The sequence below is a fragment of the Dama dama genome, chromosome 12 (genome assembly GCF_033118175.1).
Source record: "Dama dama isolate Ldn47 chromosome 12, ASM3311817v1, whole genome shotgun sequence".
NCBI lineage: Eukaryota > Metazoa > Chordata > Mammalia > Artiodactyla > Cervidae > Dama > Dama dama.
In genome coordinates this window covers 12,906,813-12,928,584 of record NC_083692.1, presented here as the reverse complement: position 1 = coordinate 12,928,584, position 21,772 = coordinate 12,906,813, and the positions used below count along the sequence as shown (strand labels likewise).

Below are 21,772 nucleotides of genomic sequence, written 5' to 3'. Positions count from 1 at the left end.
CCCTTAGCCTTATTGCCTTTTCTTGGTTGCATGATGCAGTAAGGTTTGGAAATGCCAGTGTTTTAGCTAGAGGGCTGGGATTCGTGGGTTTACCTCTTACCTCTGAAGACTAGAGATAGCAACTGCGTTGTTTGGAAATCTCTTTAAATTAGGTTTCAAAGGTCGTTGGTTTATTTTTGCACATCTTTTTTTTCTTCCAAAGATTAGGACTGGATTTTAGAAGGTTCTTTTAGCTACTTTAAAAAGGGAAATGTATCCCTGTATCAAATAGGACTGAAGGAGATGCGCTGCAGTGTTTGAAGGCAAGAGCATCTGATCTCCAAAGAATCAGAAAATCTCTTCTCTAGTTGTATTTGTAGGTACTTTTTGTTATTTTGCTTTAAAAAACAAACAAAAAAACAGGTAAAGCTCAAATGAGCACAGCATGGTCCAGATGGCTTTTAAAGCTGCCCAAGTTTCTTTTATGTAACTTTCTCTTCCAAAGTGTGTTCCAGCTGGGAATCTATTGGGCTATTGGGCTGTTGAAACTAACTTTGTCCCTTTTATGTTTCTGTTATTCTAACACACATACACGCGCACACACACACACACACACATATACAGACCCACACATAGGCGTGAACATGGCCCTTCCGGATGTATGGCATTTCGTTGCATGCAATGGGGCTAAAAAGATCTCTGCAGGGCTTTATTAACTGTCTCTCAGGCTAAACATTTTATTCAGTCAAGAATTCTGCAGGGTGAATTTCAAAAGAGAGAGCAGGATTCTGACCAAAGACAGGAACTCTTTGTAAGGCACCCACGTTCTCCCCGAGGCCTTTCTTAAGAAGAGGTGGAAGCAGGCATTCCATTCATCTTAAGTGTACACAGCAATGGCCTCAGTCAGCTGTGTCCCCAGCAGTGAAATTTAGCTTAGTGTAGCAGTTTCTTTAAATGCCTGGAACATATATTTCTTCTGAAATTAAACAAATAGCATGTGCTAGCTTTTGTGTGAAAAGATCCCTTTGTCAGGGCACTGTTAGTATATATTCGATTTGACTTGTTTGTCAAGAAACAGAGGTGGGTTTCCCTGGAGCCCCCTACCGCTACTACCCGCCTTCACACTCACCCTGTGTTCCAACCAAACCGGATCAGTCTCTGATTCCCATCCCCTCCTTTCTGCTTTCATGTTTCTAGGCATTGATTTGGGCCATCCACATGGACTGTCTATTCCCACCTCTGCCCACTAATATCCTATCCTCCTCTCAAAGCCAAACCTAAAGACCACCATCTCCATGCATTCCTCCCTGCCATTCCAGTCAGTATTTATTCCCCTTCCCTCAGAGCCCTTTTCTTCCTTCTTGCTATTATTTCAGGTTATTTATCCCAGACACATTCTTTATGATCAGCTTCTTGAGGACTGAGATCACTTCAGGTGTCTTTTCTCAATTCAAAGGAATCACTTCCTAGATAAATTCAGTGGATCCCCTTGGTGTCCTTAGCATCATCTGCTAAACAATCTACTTACCTCTGTTAAAATGATTGAAATACTTTGAGACTACTGAGTCAATAGCCATTACCCCAAGAGCCCGGGTGACCTGAAGACCAGCTGCGCGCCTCCTGGCAGACTCTCCTCTGCCCACAGCACAAGGCAGATGGAGGCCTGGGACAGACCAAGCTTCCAGCACCCAGCTCCAGTGCTACGACAGCCGTCTGTTCTGAGGAGTCAGTTCTCCTGCTGTGCTGATTGTAAATACTGATGTTAGATTTAATATTACTCCTGCTGATGTTATCACAACTAGTGTGGCACCTACAGGAGACAGTTAAAGCCACATACTGTTTATGGAGTTGTGTCTACCATTCACTTCTGCAGAGAAGAACTGAGTGCTCTGAATAAGGACTGAGGATGCTTGGGCATTTTCTCAACATAGCTGCAGAAGTAATAGAATTGGTACCCAAGGTTAAAATACAGCTAGAGCCATAGATAGAGCCTGTGGTAAGTGTTTCACTGAGGAGTAACTAGGGAATTAGATTCCATTTGGACCTCTAGGTGATGAACAATTGGAAGCCTATTAAAACTATTTTAAATGCAAGCATTTGTTGCCTTTTCCTGTAAGATATAACTTATGTGGGAAAGAGTCTTGCCCAGTGTTTTCATGGCTATACCACCTATGAAGATATTTAAAACCTGAAGTGTATTTATTCTGCATTTAACGATGTTTAGAGACTGCCTCATGTGTTAATCTGTGCTCTGTGACTAGCACCGTATCAGTGATCTCCCCCTGCATGTATTAATGTGTGCATTGAAGGGAAGGAGAGCAAGGAACAATAAACTGTGTTAATGGTGCAGTGTTCAAGGAAGATTTATCTAAGAAAGAACAGTCTGGTGCATTAATGTGAATATTCAAAGATAGATGTTTATCTTAATGGACTCAGAGGTACTTACAAACAGCATAATTGCTGCAGTCATTTTAGAGGGCATTTATTCAGAGCAATTGCACTTCCTCTTTCTTTTATATAAAGAATTCTATTGAAACGTTTAAGTGACAACAGGACTAGTATGGCCAAAGAGCCCTAGGTTGGTTTTTCCTGGGCTCTGCTCAGTCAAGCCTATTTGGAATGATAAGAAAAGAAAGAAAGAAAGAAAGAAAGTGAAGTCGCTCAGTCGTGTCCAACTCTGGTGGACTGTAGACCACCAGGCTCCTCTGTCCATAGGATACTCCAGGCAAGAATACTGGAGTGAGTTGCCATTTCCTTCTCCAGGGGATCTTCCCAACCCAGGGATCGAACCTGGGTCTCCCACATTGCAGGCAGACGCTTTATCCTCTGAGCCACCAGGGAAGCAAGACCCAAATCTCTTTGAGGGACACTTATTGAACTTTTTGCAAAAACGAGTCTATTAAAATTTTAAATTGTCCCAATTTCCAGAATGCTACATGATATGTGACTTATTTTAAACCTGTAGTCCTACAAATAAGGAATTGACTTGCTGGTATGTGGTTGTAGAATTGCAAGATGGGTTCTTTAGGGTCTCGTCCAGACGAATGGAACATTTTGTATCTTGAAAGCCAATATAGTCTTCCAGAGAAAGTCCTGCTCTTGAGGAACAACTTAGAAAGTTATTGCTGTCTCTGACACCTCCAAAGGTCGTAACCAATGATAATTTGACAAGGACGGGGAACAGACCACCTCTCCATCCCTCTTCCACTCTTCAAATCTGACTCTTGGCTTGCCCAATTCTATTTAAGTCAGCAGACATTCTCTGAGTATCTCCTTTTCATTGAAAGATCTATTATGCACCTAAGCTCCAGTCCAGTGTGGTAGGAGTCCTGTGGGTGATTTCAAACCAATAATAAATAATATCACAATATTAACAGCACAACGCAAAACAGTAACATCTCTGAGTCACTGATACCTGTTTCAAGCCACATAATAATAGCATGAGGTAGATGTCCTCTCAGATTTACAGAAGAGGAGACTGGAAGGCAGAGCTCTTAAAATCGTCCTGGCCTCTCTCCCCAGGAGCAGAACTGGTGCTTTCAGATCCCAAACACAATACTCTTTTCCTGATATTATAGCTGGTTATAGATGACACACCTTCCTTCTCTCAAGTAGCAATTAAGCAGAAGGGAATGTAAATCAGATATGCATTATAAGTCAGAATATAAAAAATATGTTCAGTGAGATTTTAAGAAAGTACTGAGTCAGCATGCTAGAGTATTTTATTTTTCAGCCATAGGATCAGGGCAAAGCTGCATGAAAAATGAATTTCAGCTGGGCTCTAAAGAAGGTTATATAGAAGTTTAAGTGGAATGAAATGCAAATAGAGCTGGGTAAGGAGTGATAGAAGCCAGAACATTGTCAGGAACTTATCAGGCTTGTTTAAGACATGGCAAACATTTATTTAATAGTTGAAATGTGGAAGTGCTCATGGGACAAATGGTAGTGAAATATAGTGCTACGGAGTTACTTTGGGGCCCAAAGGTGGAGGATCTTGAATTTAAAAGATAATTAAATTTAGACTTTATTTGATAAGCAGTGGGATAGATTTAGACCAGGAGAGTGGCATGTTGAAAGACTTGTTTTTATTCTAGTCACACTTTCGAGGGTTTATTGAAGAGTCAGGGGCAGGGGGTCTGGTTAAAGAATCTCAAGATTCATCCAGGTAAGCAGCCAGGCCAGTAGAAATGAAAAGCAGAGTGGCATTTAAAATATTAGAAATGGGCTTTCCTGGATGTGGTGCCTGGAGGTATCATGCTGAGCAGGGAAGACTCAAAGATGAGCCTGAGGGCTTGGTCTCCTTCCTGGAGAGCAAAGACTCGACAGTCAGAGGCAAGAAAGGCAGCCGTGGGAGGAACGGATCAGTTCAGTCTGGGATATGTTGATTGCAGATACTCGCGAGATTTTCAGTTGAAAATATTACTAAGGTAAAATGTTTCTCCCTCCTTACCCAACATTAGAATGAGCTCTCCTCTTTCGAATCCCTTTTGGAATCTCATCAGACCACAGAATTGGCATATTGAAGAGCACTGTAATTACTATGGCAATTTCCATGTTCTGGTCCTGGATATTATTAAAATGCCCCCCCACCCCCCCACCGGTGAGGTACTGCTTAGTCGCTCAGTCGTGTCCAACTCTGCAACCTCAGGGACTGTAGCCTGCCAGGGCACCTCTGTCCCTAATGTTCTCCAGGCAAAAATACTGGAGTGGGTTGCCATGCCCTCCTCCGGGGGATCTTCCCACCCCGGGGATCGAACCAAGGTCTCTCACATTACAGGCAGGTTCTTTAGCATCTGAGCCACCAGGACAGTGAAAGCAGAGACCCCTCACATGGCGCTTTGCATCATCTCCATCTCTGGCTGTTCTCTGTGGATTGCTCTCTCTGTTAGGATTGTGTTCAGCCTGTAGTTAGGGCTTCCCTGGCGGCTCAGTGGTAAAGAACCCGCCTGCCAGTGCAGGAGGCATGGGTTTCATCGCTGGGTCAGGAAGATCCCCTGGAGAAGGAAATGGCAACCCACTCCAGTTTTCTTGCCTGGGGGATCCCATGGACAGAAGGGCCTGGCGGGCTACAGTCCATAGGGTCGCAAAGAGTTGGACACAACTTAGCAACTAAACAGCTACAATGACAACAGAACATAACCTGCAGAGACTGAAGAGGAGATAAATTTTCTCACTTAACCAGAATTCTGGAGTCTAGAAGGTGGAAAGCTGCTTGTTTGGACTCATACCATAGATCTGACATTATATGAGTCAGCTCCTCAGTTCCTCCTCCTGTCTCTCACGCTTGCCGCCTCATGGCCACAAGATGGCTGCTGCAGCTCCAAACATCCCTTCCAAACTCAAGGAAGAAGGAAAAGCACTTGGCCTAGCAAGTCATCCTCTTTTTTTTTTTTAATTAAATTAATTTATTTATTTTAATTGGAGGCTAATTACTTTACAATATTGTAGTGGTTTTTTGCCATACATTGACATGAATCAGCCATGGGTGTACATGTGAAAGTCATCCTCTTTTATTAGGAAAAGAATAAGATTTCCTGAACCCCTAGAAGACTTCCTTTATCATCTCTTTGCCCTGATCAATGCCACATGGCCACCACTAGCTGCAAAGGAGGCTTGCTTAGGCTGGTGACATTGCCAGCCCTGGAAGGGAGGAAGAGTGAGACAGGTATTGATTACGTCTCCAATACTTGTCTTTGACGATGCACTGGAAAATAGTTTGAGGGCAGGGATTATGTTCCCTCAGCACTCTCCCACCAAGAGCCCCTGGTGGCCTCCTCCTTACCAGGCACTTTTCTGGATATATAGGGATCTGGAATGGAAAGTGTTTGAAAAACCAATCCTGGTCTAGTGTGCTAAGAGTTCCTTTTGTCTTTTTGTTCCTCTGAGCAGCCTTAGGAAAGTAGGAGCTTCTGGGAAAATATTAAAGAAGCTGTTTTTCAGTATCTCTCAAGAAAAGAGAAGGAAGTGAAAAGACACCATGCTGGGAGGAAATCTATGCTGCTGCAAAAATAGAATAGGGCTCAAGTGCCTCCTTCAGTAATGAATGCATGAAAAGAAGCTTCTTAAATTATAAATGTGGTTTCTCTTGTTTATTGCCCAGTAATCCTGTTCTATTGATTTCTGTTTATTTCCAATCACCTAGAATCAGAAGCTGTGTTGCTTAGAGATCTTGATCCCTAAAAGATTGTCATTAAAGCTACTCTGCTGTATTTTGCTGTTTATTTTCAGCTCAAAGTGATTGAATCAATACAAATACAGACAAAACACTTTTTTTTTTCCATTGCTCCCTAAGAAGACTAAGGGGGGAAAACCTATAGAAAAGCTAAATAAAGATGCTTGGATAAAAAAGACATCCTGTCAAATGACATATTGATTTCTTTCAAAGAAGTCAAGTGTAAATTAAAAATATTCTTCTGACACAGTTTTTAAAGATGGCACTGACTCAGCAGAGTCGGGACTTGCTGATTTTCTCTTCCGAGAGGGCCAGGTTGGGAGGGCAGCCCACTCTTCCTAGGACCAGCCATCTCTCCAGAATCTCAGAGGGAAGTCTGCCTCACAGTCAGCACTAGCAGAGTTCCATGGTTCTGTCTGATCCGTTCTCGGTTCTGGTTTTGCCACCCACCACTGCCTCTGTCTATGTTTAAAGAGGTAACAATTTTCAAAAAATCGTGCTCTCATGATTCTTTTTTCAAGTGGTTGCATTGAAACTCTTCTCAGAATTGGGAAGAAATGGGAATAACCAAGACATGGGACTTACAATGGACATGGGTTTGGGTGAACTCTGGGAGTCGGTAATGGACAGGGAGGCCTGATGTGCTGCGGTTCATGGGGTCGCAAAGAGTCAGACACAACTGAGCGACTGAACTGGGACTTACAATGGGATATTATTTGGAATGTTATTAAACACTGGTCTAGAAAGATCTGGAGGAGAGGAGAGGCAGGAAGCAGGGACCGTATAGAAGCCATCCCAGCATAGGAGACATCTCAGTGTAGGAACTGTCCCCGTCTAGGTGCCATCGTAGTGCAAGAGTCCTTTCTCCCAAAGTACTCTCGAGAGAATCAGGCTAGTCATACCCACCCCACAGTCACGAGGCCAGGAGTAAAGGCACAAGTGATCCCGCAGCATGAACTATTTGTCATAATTTGAATTTCTGAAAACCACCTCAGACCTCTTCGGCCTGTTCGAAAACATTTTGCAGAATTGTTCTCAGGGGCAGCTGTGAAATCCACAGGAACCAGTGTAAAGTAAGAAAGAAGGAAGAAATATTAAGGGATGAATTCAATGAAAATGTTGGATTCATTTTACTCCCACCCAGGCGGGATCCACAGAATCTTGTGCTCATGGGGTGTCGGAGGCTCTCTGTGTAGATGGGGTGGCTGGAACAGGGGTGGACCCACATATTGTGTGCATCCCATCTGCTCGCGCACGTAACCCCCTTCTCCTGTTCAACTTATGAAACACACATTCAAGAATAAAGTGGTTCAGGATTTCAAGATGGTGAAAGCAGAGCATTAAGCCAAGCACAAGGGCCTTGCGAGCACAGACCCCTATGTGACTACACAGGTCTCAGGCCTGGGATTACATCTGCTATATTTCTGATACCTACTTTAATAATAAATGGGTGCTGTTGCTTATAAACTGAAACCGGAAAACATTTTAACCTTGTCATCCATCAGAGATGATGAGAAATGAGTAGTCTTGCCCCTTCCCACAGAGAAAGTCTCTTATGTTTGGTTTTGTAAATTGTTTTGAGTCTGTATAGAGCATGGGGTTCATCCATTTAAGACCGGTTGCAGCCTAGGAATGAGGAAGTGACTTCTGGAGGGTAATTGAGTCCATCTGGGTTCCCAGTTTTCTTGTGGAACAGTACCTGAAGATTTTCTCTAAGTTGGGACTTATAATACAAAGCAAAGAGCTGCATTTGAATCTGTCCCCCCATCTTTCTCTGTGGGAGGTTGGTATTGTCTTCCAGATATGAGTAACCAGGGATCAGTTTTCATTACAAAGCTGAACTCCTTTGCATTGTCTCTCTCTTGGGGTTTGATATCAGGGTCTTGAGGCCCTCATTGTCCTCTCCAGTTTGGACTCAGGCTTACTCACCGCAGATCACCCTTAAATCAAGTGTCGGATGCTCAGGCCTTGCTTCAACCACTGCTGCGGTGCTGACACCATAGCTGACTTTTCTCACATTACATTACGGGGCTGAGTAGAAGGTACTCTTTTCAGAGTAACGAGCAATAGACGGCCTTGTCTTTCTCTCACTTGTATCTGACATCCAATCCATTACATTTGACTATCCGGGGTAAGTTTTCTGTGCCACATACTAAGTTCTGGATTGTACCAATACCTCTTCCTTCTTGTGTTCATTCTACATCGTCTTGAGTTTGCATTTCCTAGTTTCTTGTATACTAGGCAGAGGCTTCAAACATGCTTAGTTTTGCAAGATAATGATCTTCCACTCTCTTCTACCCCCCAGACCTGTTGGATATTCACGTGTGTTGCGCACTGTTTGGTGTAAGTGGCCTGCCACTGACAAAATAAAGACAAGTTATGTTTGGTCCCCAGCGTCTGGCTGTCGCCTCGCTCCTTTCCCTTCTGCTCAGCTGGCATGCCTCAGTTCATTGTAAGACCGAAAACGGAGGGCCTCCGCTACTTGCTCTGGACTGAATGGCTACGCTGCGTCTCTTTTCAGACTTGCTGACCAAAATCTAGGAATGGCTTTATTCTGTGACTCTTTGCTCTTCTCTAATGTTAGGGCTTATTAAGTCTTCTAAGCTGTGCTCTCAACCTGCCAGGAAGGGCCATGTCTCCTGTGTTCAGTGATAAGGTTAAGCTACGAAAAAGAGGGCCAGGAGGAAGATGATTTCACAAAGAAATATCACTTTACTTTTCCTCATTTTTTTTCCCCCAAACCCATTCCTTCTTCCTAAACTGTGGAGCAAGAAAGAACAAACACGGATAAATGACTCATACCAACAAAACACAGGGGTGTGCTCCAGAATCCAGACTATTCAGAATTTCAACATCCCTTGACTGATGGCCTGTGTCACTGTGGGTCATGTTAATATTTGGCCTTGGTCCCTCACCCTCTAAAAACAGATGCTTGATTTCGGTATCATCATTAGAATAAAGACCTCAGCTTAGAAATTAATCCCCAACTCAAAAAATAAAAAGAAAGAAAAGAAAAGAAAGAGAAAGACAGGGGAGCCAGAAGGTGAGCAAGCAGGAACCGTAGGTCAGGTCATGGGAAAGTGAAAGGCTCTCAGTCGTGTCTGACTCTAGGCAACCCCGTGGACTGTAGCCTCCAGGCTCCTCTGTCCATGGGATTCTCCAGGCAAGAACACTGGAGTGGGCAGCCATTCTCTTCTCCAGGGGATCTTCCCAACCCAGGGATCGAACCCAGGTCTCCTGCATTGCAGGCAGATTTTTTACCATCTCAGCCATCAGGGAAGCCCAAGGTCTTTGGAGCTTGAGCTCCAGTTGTTGGCATTCCTTTGTCGTGGTTAGACCCCCATACTCCAAACAAGGTTTGCGGTGAAAGCCGGAAGAATGTACAGAGGAAGGCAGCCAAGCCTTTCTGATTGGCAGTCCTGGAGAGGGCTGCGCCAATGAGAAAAGCATCCGTTCAAGCCAGACCTTTGTGTGTACATAATCAATAGGCTCTCGATCTAGATTCCTGGAGATGTGTCTGGTTGGGTAGGTGTGTTTGGTTTGTTGTTTTTTTTTTTTTTTGGAGTTTATTTTTTTTTTCCCCTTGCCTTCTAAATAATATGTAATTTCTCCGGGCCAAGAAACAAATTGAAAGGATTTAGAGGGATTTGCTTATCAGTGGAACACCACGTAGCATTACATTCCTCCTGCTTTGGGGAAGGTACATTGAAGTTTGGTTAATCTTCTGTGGTTCAATACTCCTCTTCTCTCTGTCAGGCTGCCTTGAACAACAGATAGATTAATCCCCCTCTACCCACTCTCTTCTCCCTCCTCCCTCTCCTCTGTCTTGATCCACCCCCCCCCTTTTTTTTTTTTTTTTTGAGCAGATGGAAGAAAAATCTTAAAACTGGAAAGAAAAAGAAAGAAAAAAAAGATATTGCATCACATTTATGTATATAATCCTACAGGACTTCAAGGATAGAAGTAAAGGACTCCAATCTTTGGCACAAAGTTTGGCTGAGCTTAGCTTGGTTTTTTTATACTGTTAATTAAATCTTGAGTCTACAAAGGGATTTCCTTAAAGGTTAATTCATTAGAACAATTTATTATAAATCATGTCAGTCTTTATTCTGCTCCAATATATGTGTGGAGTAGGGGGCGGAAAGGAGCAGTGTGGAGCCTATTGACAGTGGGCAGAGTTTAAAGGGAAGCTGGTGATACCATTGGCTTGGATTCCTATGCAATCTATCATCTTTAACGATAATGAATAACTAGTAAATGTTTTACGGTAAATACCATTTATGAGCCTCATATTAATTTCACTTTTTGTATCATAGTTGTTGGTTTAGCATCACTCAGCGCTTTCTCATTGGGCCTGGCCCCAGTCCTGGCAGTTTGTAAACTCCACGAGGACAGAGACTGGCTCAGTCCAGCCCCTCAGCACAGCGTCTGACACGTGATGGGCTGTCGGTCAATGTTTGTTGAGGGAAGACTGATTGCATGAGTAAATACATACATCTGTAAAACCATATATCCATAAAAATGAGGGTTATGTTTGTCGCTTGCTTTTATTTTTTATATTTAGTTTTCTGACAGAGCTTAGTTTTAATTAACTAATGTGGTCATGCTGAATGCAATGTCTAGAGCCCAGGGCATTACTCTTAAAACCTTCTCATTCTAAAGAAATATGAGCCAAGTGAAATATGTGTGTAGTCATATCTTACTTGGCAAGGGGTTATGTCCAAATAGAGAGAAGAAAGTAGTATCTTGAAAAACCAGAATGACATGAACTCCAGAAGACTTTTAAAAAATTCAGTGTTGTTCCCTGTTGTATGTAAAATGGATAACCGACAAGGACCTACTGTATAGTACATAGAACTCTGCTCAATAGCATGTGCCAGCCTGGGTGGTAGGGAGGTTTGGGGGAGAAGGGATACATGTATGTGTATCCCTGAGTCCCTTTGCTATTCACCTGAAACTATCACAACACTGTTAAGTGGCTATACCCCAATACAAAATAAAAAATTTAAAGTTTGAAAAAAAAAATTCAGTGTTGTTCCAATTAAGATACATACATAGAGGTAGGGCTCAAGGGTTATTCAGAAAATATCTTCTCCAGGCTGAACTTTGTCCTTTTGTTTTCATTTTTCTGAACCTGCCTCATGTTACGCCCCTGTCTTTTACACTTGAGTATGACAAGTTCAGATGATGTATTTCATTTTCTCATAATGGTATTGGTTGCTTCTTTTGAAGATGACTATGAAGAGGATGTTAAGAATAAAGAGGGTGTAAGGACTTCTCTGGTGGTCCAGTGGTTGAGACTTCGCCTTCCAATGCAGATGGTGTGTGTTTGATCCCTGTTCAGGGAAATAAGATCCCACATGCCCCTTGGCCAAAAAACCAAAACATTAAACAGAAGCAATATTGTAACCAATTCAACAAGGACTTCAAAAATGGTCCACACCAAAACACTCTTTAAAACTAAAGTGAGGTAGACATAATCATGCCCATACAACCTTACCATGATTTAAGGACTATTTTAGGATTGGGTTTGAACTGGAGGAAGTGGTGGGGTTGATGGTGAAGAAGAGAGGGATGAGATGATCACTTCTAACAAGTTTGCCCAAGTTCCAGTTTTACCTTTGGTGCAGTCTAAAAATCATCCAGTAGTTTGTGTGTGTAATGGGGAGGGGGTATCTACTAGCATTGCTCAAAGGTTGAACTATGCAATGGCAACAATTTGATGAAGAATAGCTTACATTTAAAATACATTTAAATTGAGATGGTCAAACTTTTCAAATATCATTGAAGATTGTTGATTGATCTAGAGTTCTTATTTAATTAAAAGTATCCCAGGCATTCTTTTTTTTTTTTTTTTAAATAGAGTAAGACCTTCTCTCCTATGAGATACTGATCTCCAGCTCCATCTCAGAGTGGAAGTATGGAGACAAGAAAACTAAAACTCCAAGCATTTGAAGGAATTTAATTCTTTTTAGCATGAAGCAGCTGCAGAGATGTATGGCTGTTTTCTGTGGGACTTCAGAATATTTATGGGCCTTTCTCTTTTCCTTTTTCACTGGAAGAAAAGCGATCATCATTCTTGAGTGTGTTATTTATAATTTCATAAAGCTGTTCTGTGGCAGGACTTATTTTATCTTGCATTTAATCTCGGTCAAATAACCGTGCTTCCAAGGAGCTGGGTGGAAAAAAATGATTATCCCCCCAAATGATTAGCTTATTCTCAGTAAAAGATAAAGGGCTAAAGGCTGGAATTTTGAAATCACAAATAGGTACCTGGGCAGTAAGGAGGGTGAATAGTGAAACTCTCTTAAACTATTCAGACCATGGCAGCAGATATTTTTCTCAGTGCCAAATAATGGGTAACAATGAAGAATGGTGTGGAACCATTCCTATACTGAGATGAGGTAGAGCCTTTCAGAGTAAATAATTAGAAGCAGGTGATTATAGAAACAATAACTCATTGGTGGAAAATGAGAAGCCAGGCTTGTGAAACTGAGGGAATTGAAAGTAAATATACCTATAAATTTACCTGGGTGGACAGAGTTTTGAGCTTTCTTCTGTCCCAGTTTATTCTAAGGTAATTTCAATAAATATTGGTAGGGGGAAAAAAAAGAATATAAATGCAATAAAAAATCTTTCAGGAAAGGAATAAAGAGGGTTTCTGCCAGAGAGATATTTTATTGAAAGTTATTATAATACCTATCTTTAGTTTTATGAGTCCTAGTACAAAACCAAGTAATTTCAACATGTGGATTAAATATATGAAATACATATTTTAAAACTGGGTAGTGTGAATTATTATTTTTAATATAGGACTTGGCTAATATATTTGGACAGAAGTATATTTTCCTCCCCTTGAGAAGGCGAGTAAAGGTCTTTCATCTGCATGGTAGGGGGGTGGGGAGGGTGCAGTCAGACTCACGCCTGTGTTCTGAAACCACGTGTATCCGCTCCCTAAGGCAATGTGACGGCTGACACCGGTGAGGTGTGGGGAGGGGAGGAAGGAGAGGAGTCCGGGAGGGCAGGATATTAAACTCACGCTTATTATCCGAGTTTGCAAGAACAGCGTGATAACTCAGGGAGCTGTCATCCTGTCATTCTAGTACACCTCTTCACTCTAGTCATCCTTACTCCTCGCGGGTACACAAATAAACTGTGCTTTTTCATGTCTCTGAGCCTTTCCCAAGACCGTCGAGTTTGCCTAGGATGCCCTTCTCCTCCTGGAAGCTCTCGGCTTTCCCCTGCTTCCCTGGGCCTGTCCCCGAGGGCTCATTTACACATCCTCCTTGGCCTGGGAGCTCTCTCCCTTCCCCTGCGATTTGCTCCCTTCATACCTGCTGCTGACTCTTGTCAAAGCATTCAGTTTGCTCTGTCGGGCTTGCCCGTTTACCAGACAGGCTCCTCAGAGACCGTGAATTCCCAGGGCAAAAGAACTGCTTTGTCTATCACTTTATCCCTCCTGGTACAAGGCTTGACACATAGGTGTTCAATAGGTATTTATTAAATGCATTAATATTAATAAATATTAATAAAGTGATACTGCTAATATATACTATATTAATGTATTATATATAATGTAGCAATAAAATATATTAATCAGGTATTAATAAAGGAATGAGTGAGTGAATGAAAAAGCACCTCGATGATATAGTTACATATTGCTGAAGGTGGATCTAATCACTCAGCCACTGAAAAACTGATTGGGGACTGCTTATGGATCTTCTGGTCTTCCTTGAATGACTTACAGATAATGTTGATATTTGACATATAGGAACCCCAGTATGTAAACACTTTAAGCTTAGCCATTGGGAATCATGAGAGTTTTAGACAATCATTGAGAGGAGAGAAAATGTTAAGATGACACACCAGGGACCCTGATGAACATTTCTCACACAAGGACACAAATAGAGAAAGTTCCTGAGGCAATACTGCTATTTGAGAAGTGTGGATGGTGGGCAGTTAGAAATAGCAGATGTCTTTAAAATATCTCTGCCCTTGGTTATTATGAGTATGGAAAATTAATATGTGTTAACTGCTTAGCACAAAGCCTGAATATGGCAAGTGTTTAAGTAGTAAATTAATAGGCCTGATTTTAGAGGGTTCAAACATCTTTTTCTTCTCAAGAGTACTAACTGCTCCTCTTTCTAAGGAATTATGAATATTAATGAAAAATGACTGTGATTGTAAGAAAACATATACACTCACCAGTACACACTCTCTCTCTCTGTCTCACACACACACACACACACACACACACACAGCCTAGGGCTACTGCATTTTATTTATGGAAAAAAGTCCACAGTTCCATTCTAAATGCCTGTGATAGTTGTATCCAGAGTCTGTGAAATATTGCAATAGTCAAACGTACTCCACCACCCATGGGAACCAATAGTTAAAGAAATGTGCCTTTTCTTCCAAGGGTAAGCGTCAGACCCTGCTTTCACTTATAACTGGGGAAAGGCAAAGACAAGAAATATTAAAAGCTCCTAAAAGCCTTGGGTTTTCTGAGAGTAATTTTGAATCAAATAGACATTACTTTAGGATGTGATCCTAAGTGTATATCCAAAAGCCTAGGTTTGTAATTTTTGCTGTTGTTTTCAGGTAGCAGGGACAGAAATAGTTTTATTTATTTATTTATTTTTTTAATCCCTAAATATAGTGATCTTAATCCTGCCTTTTGCAAATCAAAGCTTGCTGCCCTGGCAGAGCAAGCATTTCTGAGACTGCACAGTGTTCTGCGGCAGGCATGACTGTATCCAATGCCAGGTTCTCCAGATAAACATTGTTTTCCACAATGGGCAAGGAGGGGGTTGAGATATTTGTAATTGCTTTGGGAATTTCAGTGGCTGTGGCCATAAACAGTGATGGTGAAGTTTCAGAGACAGAAAGGAAGGGGTTCAATTCATACAAGACCCTTGAGGAATGTCTGGACCTACAGCCCTTGGAAACTGATTTCATCTTCCAGTAAACTTTTAAGCTCTCTTGGCATGCTCTTGAGTATATTTTTCTTTATCACTCTTCATGGCTGATCCAACCAGAAATGGTGTTTGTATCACTATGTGGAGGTCAGGAATTATCAACAAGCAGTTCTATTGGGGGATAAATCAGTAACGACAGAGTGCAAAGGCAGATAGCAAATCTATGTAAATTAGGAGTAGTGACCAGTTTCCATGTTCCTGTTGATTGACTGATTGATTGAGTTAGCTAGTTTTAGCTCCTGTTTATTGAGCGTGTACCATATGCCAGAGACAGAGTCTCACTTTTAACATTACTTTTAAATCACATGCCCAGGTAATGACAAAAGACTGTATTCATCCCAGTTTAGAGATGAAAGTAATTGAAGCCTGAAGAGGGGAGGTAACTGACTCTCCCAACTCACAGACATGTTTAGGAGCTGGGATTTGCCAACTATACTGCCAACTACACTCTTCATGGCCTATCGTCTCCTGTTCTTAGACACCATGCATAGGAGCTTCTGGCAAAATGTGCTTCTGTTGCCTGGGAGGAACATTGTTATCATCCATACACATATTAAAAAAAAATCTCTGGGAAGAGGGTCATGGCCAGTTCACTTCACTGAAAGTGAGGAGGGAGGATATGGTGAGCATAGGTGTGGGGGCTGCCCTGGGGTTTAGGGCCCATTGTGGGCACAGAAATGGAGGTGGTGATGGAGAAAGGGAGTAGGGGCTTGGGACAGTGTCACTCAAACCACAGGAGAGAGAATTTTTGCAGTGTTGGAGGAGGCTGTGTGTCTGTTTTAAGTGCTGTGGGCCCTTGGCAGGTCACAAGCCATTTCCATATTTAAGAGGAAGCTAAGAGGAAAGTGGGAAATAGTCTTCAACTGCAGAGCCTAGTACTTATCTTAAAAACCAAACAAAAACAAAAAAACAACTTTGCATTGTTTTTTGGCTGATAAAAATTCAGATAATTTTTACAATGTTGAAGATTCCTCTAATATGTTAACACCTTTTTTGGTTTCTCTTGAAGTTTTGCATTCTTTTCATACGTTTGCTCCGTGGCCTTTGTAAACTTTATTACCTGGCCTTCAGTTCTTAAGATGAGCTTACTAGATTTTCATTAACTCAGCAGTTTTCATTCATTTCCAGTGACCAAAGCTAGTTAAGCCTTATATGGGCCATTCTGTAAGGTCCTTATAATCGTCACCAACAACTAATTTCCAATTGACTACATGTTTGAAATGTATTCTCAACCTCTAAGGAGATTTTTAGACTATTCCCCCTCAAGTGCTCTTTTCCATAAAATTTTAATATCAGGTATACTGTATATTTGTTTAAGAACTGTGGGCCCTTGGCAGGTCACAGACCATTTCCATATTTAAGATCCTCACCCTTTTGCCCAAAACAATTATTGCTGAGTGTTGTCATCCCCATAGAAAACGCATGCCTTAGAACTATCAAACAATGATTGTGTTACCATTATTTAGTCACTCAGTCATGTTTGACTCTGTGACCCCATGGACGGCAGCACGTCAGGCTTCCCTGTCCTTCACTATCTCCCAGAGTTTGCTCAGACTCATGTCCATTGAGTCTGTGCTTGCTCTCTAACCATCTCATCCTCTGTCATCTCCTTCTCCTTTTGCCTTTAATCTTTCCCAGCATCATGGTCTTTTCCAATGAGTTGGCTCTTCGCATCAGATGGCCAAAGTACTGGAGCTTCAGCTTTAGCATCAGTCCTTTCAATGAATATTCAGAGTTGATTTCCTTTAACATTGACTGGTTTGATCTTCTTGCAGCCCCAGGGACTCTCAAGAGTCTTCTCCAACAACACAGTTCAAAAGTATCAGTTCTCTGGAGCTCAGCCTTCTTTATGATCCACTTCACACCCATACGTGACTACTGGAAAAACCATAGCTGTGACTACACTTTATCAGCAAAGTGATGTTTCTGCTTTTTAATACACTGTCTAGGTTTGTCACAGCTTTTCTTCCAAGGAGCAAATGTCTTTCAATTTCATGACTGCAGTTACTGTCCACAGTGAATTTGGAGCCCAAGAAAATAAAATCTGTCACTGTTTCCACTTTTCCCCCTTCTATTTGCCATGAAGTGATGGGACCGGATGCCATGTTCTTCATTTTTTGAATGTTGAATTTTAAGCCAGCTTTTTCACTTTCACTCTTATTAAGAGTCTCTTTAGTTCCTCTTTGCTTTCTGCCACTAGAATGGTATCATCTGCATGACTGAGATTGTTGATATTCCTCCTGGCAATCTAGTTCAAAACTGGTAAATGGGTCCATCAGGATGGTATATTGTCACCCTGCTTCTTTAACTTATATGCAGGGTACATCATGCAAAATGCCAGGCTGGATGAATCACAAGCTGGAATCAAGATTGCCGGAAGAAATGATTGTGGCCTTTCCCATATATTTGCCTTTGCATCTGCACAGTTAATATTTATTCTCTTACCACCTCCCTTCCGTGACTGACGGGAAATGGATCTGTATTGGCCCTATCACAGCCGGAAACTCCAGAAGAGTGAGCTTATGATCTCTCTAACACAAATACTAATACTCCAGGATACAAATGCCAGCATCAGTGGCTGGAAGTGAAATGCACACGTCGGTAGTGTCTAATTGAAAATAAAAATAGAATGTTTGAAAAATCTTTTTCTATCAACTTTAAGGAGGAGAGCAGGGGTTGAAGTATCTCTTTGACAAGTGTAGAATAAAGATCAAGAATGTGGTTTAAGGCCCCTCTCTGCCACTGTGAGTTAAGCGAAATCAATTGCCTGATGTGGTTTTTCTCCTGTGCTTTGCTGTGTTCAGCGGTTCTATGCCTCCTATGTCTATTTCAAGAAGGACATTGTCTGGAAACACTAAGCGTATGGGTTGTCATGTGTATTCATTTTCTAGGGCTGCCATAACAAAGGACCACAGACAGAGTGGCTTAAACAAGAGGGATTCATTTTCTCACTGTTCTAGAAGCTGGCATTCTGAAGTTAAGCTATCGGGTCTGATTTCTTCAGAGGCCTCTCCCCCTGGCTTATAGATGACTGCCTTTCCCCTGTGCCTTCCCGTGGTCTCCCCTCTGTGTGTGTGTGTGTGAGAGAGAGAGAGAGAGAGACAGTCTCTTCTTTTATAAGGAGAGCAGTCATGTTGGATTTACTTACCCAGATGACCTCCTTTTAACTTCATTACCTCTTTAAAGACCTCATCTCCAAATAGCAGTCACATTCTGAGGTACAAGGGGGTTAGAACTTCAATATACGAACTTGGGAGAGGACACAGTTCAGTCCATGGCATCCTATAAGAAGGGGATGCAAGAAGCCTACGGGAGCTACAAATGCAGATTTTAAATAAGACATATGTGTTCAGATCTTCACTATGTGTTTTACTAGCTGTGAGTCTTTTAGCAACTCACTTAACCTCTCTGAACTTCAGTTCTCTTTAAAAGTATAATAATTATCCCTGTCCCGAAGGACCAATGTGAGAATTGTGTCTCATTATTTAGTAATAACTGTAACTCATAAGCCTGTATATGTGTCTAGCAGAGCATCTGACTTGTAATTGCTTTTCTTCTTGAATATGGATTGAGACTTCAATGCATTGGGAATAATAAGACTAGCAAGTCAGTTAATACTATTAACATCAGGAAGTAGAAAGCAACGAGCATTTGTTGAACAACTGCTAGTAGGACAAAAGTTTGGTTTTTAGACAAGAGCTGTAGATTAATGATTGATTGGTTGATCTAAAGAGTATTTATTGTGCACGTAGTATGTACCAGGTACAGAAAGGAGTCTTCTCATTTACTATCTAGCAAGGGCCCTTCTCACTGACCATGCCCACAGTCCCTTATATTTCTTGCAGCAGCAGATTCCCTGTCTTTGGGGAATTTCTGCAGGATTCAATAGGAAAAAAAAATTTTTTTCTCAAATTGAATTACTACTGTTACAATCAGAAATTTTGTGTTCTCTTCAGATACAGCCTTACCTGTGTCCAGAGGCTGTCTTGTAGTGTCTGTCTGCTGGTCCACATTACTAATTCAGCTAATTGCAGCAATTACATGAAGAAATCGCTGATGGCGAGAGAAGTCATTATGCTATTCCCGAACAGACTGCCTTCCACAGCGTTCATTAATTATGCCAGCCTATAGATTTGCGACCATCAAATCATACACTTGAGACTGCACACCATATGCACTGAAACTCTCTCCAAGCTGCCGAGCGTTTCTGTGCTGGCTTGCTCTCTTGTATTGCCACCATCTGCAATAGCCTTTCTCCTGCCCTTCTGATTCTCAAAATTGAAAGTAAAGTAAGGATAGAGTCAGGCTGCAAATGTGATCTACAGGGATGGGATAGGCTTGAGCCTCCTGGAACCACTTTGGGTTACTCAGCTTCCCATGAGACCCACCCAGAGCATCTGGACCCAGAGCCATTCACAGCTACACAGTAGTTAAAATTCTCTACCCTTCTTTAGAGAAGAGAGACAGTAATGATGATGGAGGCAGGACACAGTGATACGTCTTTGGTACTTTTGTGCATTGGTTTCCTTATCTCTCTCTCTCTTCCCCCATCTCATTATTTTTTCTTTGACATGCACAGCCAACATCAGATGACCTTGTTTCATCTGCTGAATGTTCAAGCGATGACGAAGACTTCGTTGAATGTGAGCCGAGTACAGGTAGGTTAGGTCAGTCTTGTTTTGCTTGCTTTATTTTTTCATTTGCAAAAAACAATGCATACATATATGTGAATATACATGTGTTTTATAAATATTATAGTGTGTTAGTGTGTGTATTTCCTATATCTATATATGTATACATATACATATATAAATATCACTGTATAGTCGAAAGCATCAAATCCCATGGAAGGAGCCATAAGACCCCGGGGAAATTTAAAGTCAGTTCCTTGACTAGCTAAAGAAAACTCAATAGGACATAACATTGAGCAATTAGACACCCAGACTAACCACCAGAAGAAACAGGAAATGTATAGCAGCCAGTGGCAGCTATGAAATTGACAGGGGTGAGAGCATGAAGACTTCTATATTGGATTGACATAAAAAAAAATAAAATATGAAGCCAAAGTGGAGCCATAAAGGCCATTTAATTCTCATGACTGTTCTGACTCTTAAGTGGCAAACAAAACAGAAGCAAAACCAAACAACCAAAAAAAAATTTTTTTTTTTCCATGGGATTTCAACAGCAGTTAACATGGTATTATATTTATACTAATTTTGTTCCTTGTGTGTTTAGAGAATTTGTGCAGCAGTGTAGCATAGTAAATACAAAATTAGTACAGAACCATGCCGTGTCAACAGCTGTGATGCTTCAAAATGTATCTACTGTGCTGAAGTTGAGAGGACTTTGGCAATTAGCAGCTTCAGTGTGTTCCCCATTTGCACCCAGATACATTTCAATGTTTTATGGTCTTTCTTTATAGTGAGCTATATACGATATAATGTCCAGCAGGCAACTGCAGTCCCTAATTATTTCCTATCAACTTTCCCAAGTCGTCTGTTTTGAGACTTGCTATAAGTTAAAAATTTACATTTATATATATAATAGAGAACAGATATCATCGAATTTCTGTGTATGTTTAATAGCATTTCAAAGTTGGAGTTGGGTTAGGATCTTATTTCTTTAAAGGCTAAGAGAAATAAATAGAATTTTCTAGCTGATTGTTCGGGTTATTTTATTTTTATTTTCCTTTTCTTTAAAAGAAAAGGAGCGCCGTTAAACATTTTCTTTTGTTAATTCTAGAGAAATTTGAGATTCATGAAAAAATATTAGTATAACAAAAGTAAAATCTTCCATTTGTTATTCTAAAATGATTTACAGATTTTGTAGAAGCCTGACTGCTTGGTGTCTTGCAAGTGGCTTTGGATCCAGGAAGTTCTCTGGGTTTTTGTTCTTAGCATAGGGACAAAGCAGTGATATGTAGGTCCTTTTCTTTCTGGAGTGTATTCTGTTTCTTTGGAAGCTCAGTTGTGTGGGAGGAAAGTAAGTATGACCTGGTTAGTCAGATTTTTTTTTTCAGACTTTGAGTCATAATATTGTATTAAGTGAGGTTTTAACTCTAAAGGGAGGATGCATCCAATCCATACCAGAACAGATTTTCTTTCATTCATTTAATAAATATTTCTGAGCCCTCAGGCAGGATACAGTTCATCTCCAGATTTGACTCCTTCCTGTTCTAAGGGTTTTCGCAAATGAGCTGTTGGAAAATAGAATATAGAGCTTTACTATCTAAACTACCTCTCCCGCAGAATTCAGTTCAACAAATATTTTTTGAGGGTCCCTGGTATATGCCAGGTATGTGTGAGATATTAAGAATTTAGCTATGAATATGGCATGCTCTCCAAGACGTATGTTAAATTAATTGATTGGGGCCAATAATTTAAGATATTTAGACTTTAATTTGGATTCCCTATTTACCCTTTATCAGGTTTTCTTGCTTTCACAGCAGTGATATCTATATATATGCAACAATGTTTATCAGATCTTTAGATTGTAAGTCTTCTTATAAAATCTAGACTTGATCATTCTGAATCATCACGCCTGTCTTCCCCTGCTACCTCCACACCCCCACATACATACACACAACAGACATCTCCATAGCAACTTCCATCAGAAGACAGAGGGCTTTTCTAGATCTCTGATT

At 41.2% G+C, this 21,772-nt stretch overlaps 1 protein-coding gene across 6 annotated transcripts in view; it reads left to right on the top strand.

The window, feature by feature from the left end:
• Positions 1-21,772, top strand: part of NRXN3 (neurexin 3) — a 1,693,692-nt gene that overhangs the window by 1,617,161 nt on the left and 54,759 nt on the right. For 4 of the 6 annotated variants that reach the window (XM_061156509.1, XM_061156511.1, XM_061156512.1 and 1 more), the window contains one exon: positions 19,709-19,787. In XM_061156509.1, the coding sequence (XP_061012492.1) occupies positions 19,709-19,787 (79 nt within the window). Of the gene's footprint in view, positions 1-19,708; positions 19,797-21,772 lie in introns of all 6 variants that reach the window. The other 2 variants (XM_061156510.1, XM_061156514.1) reach the window with 1 other exon arrangement.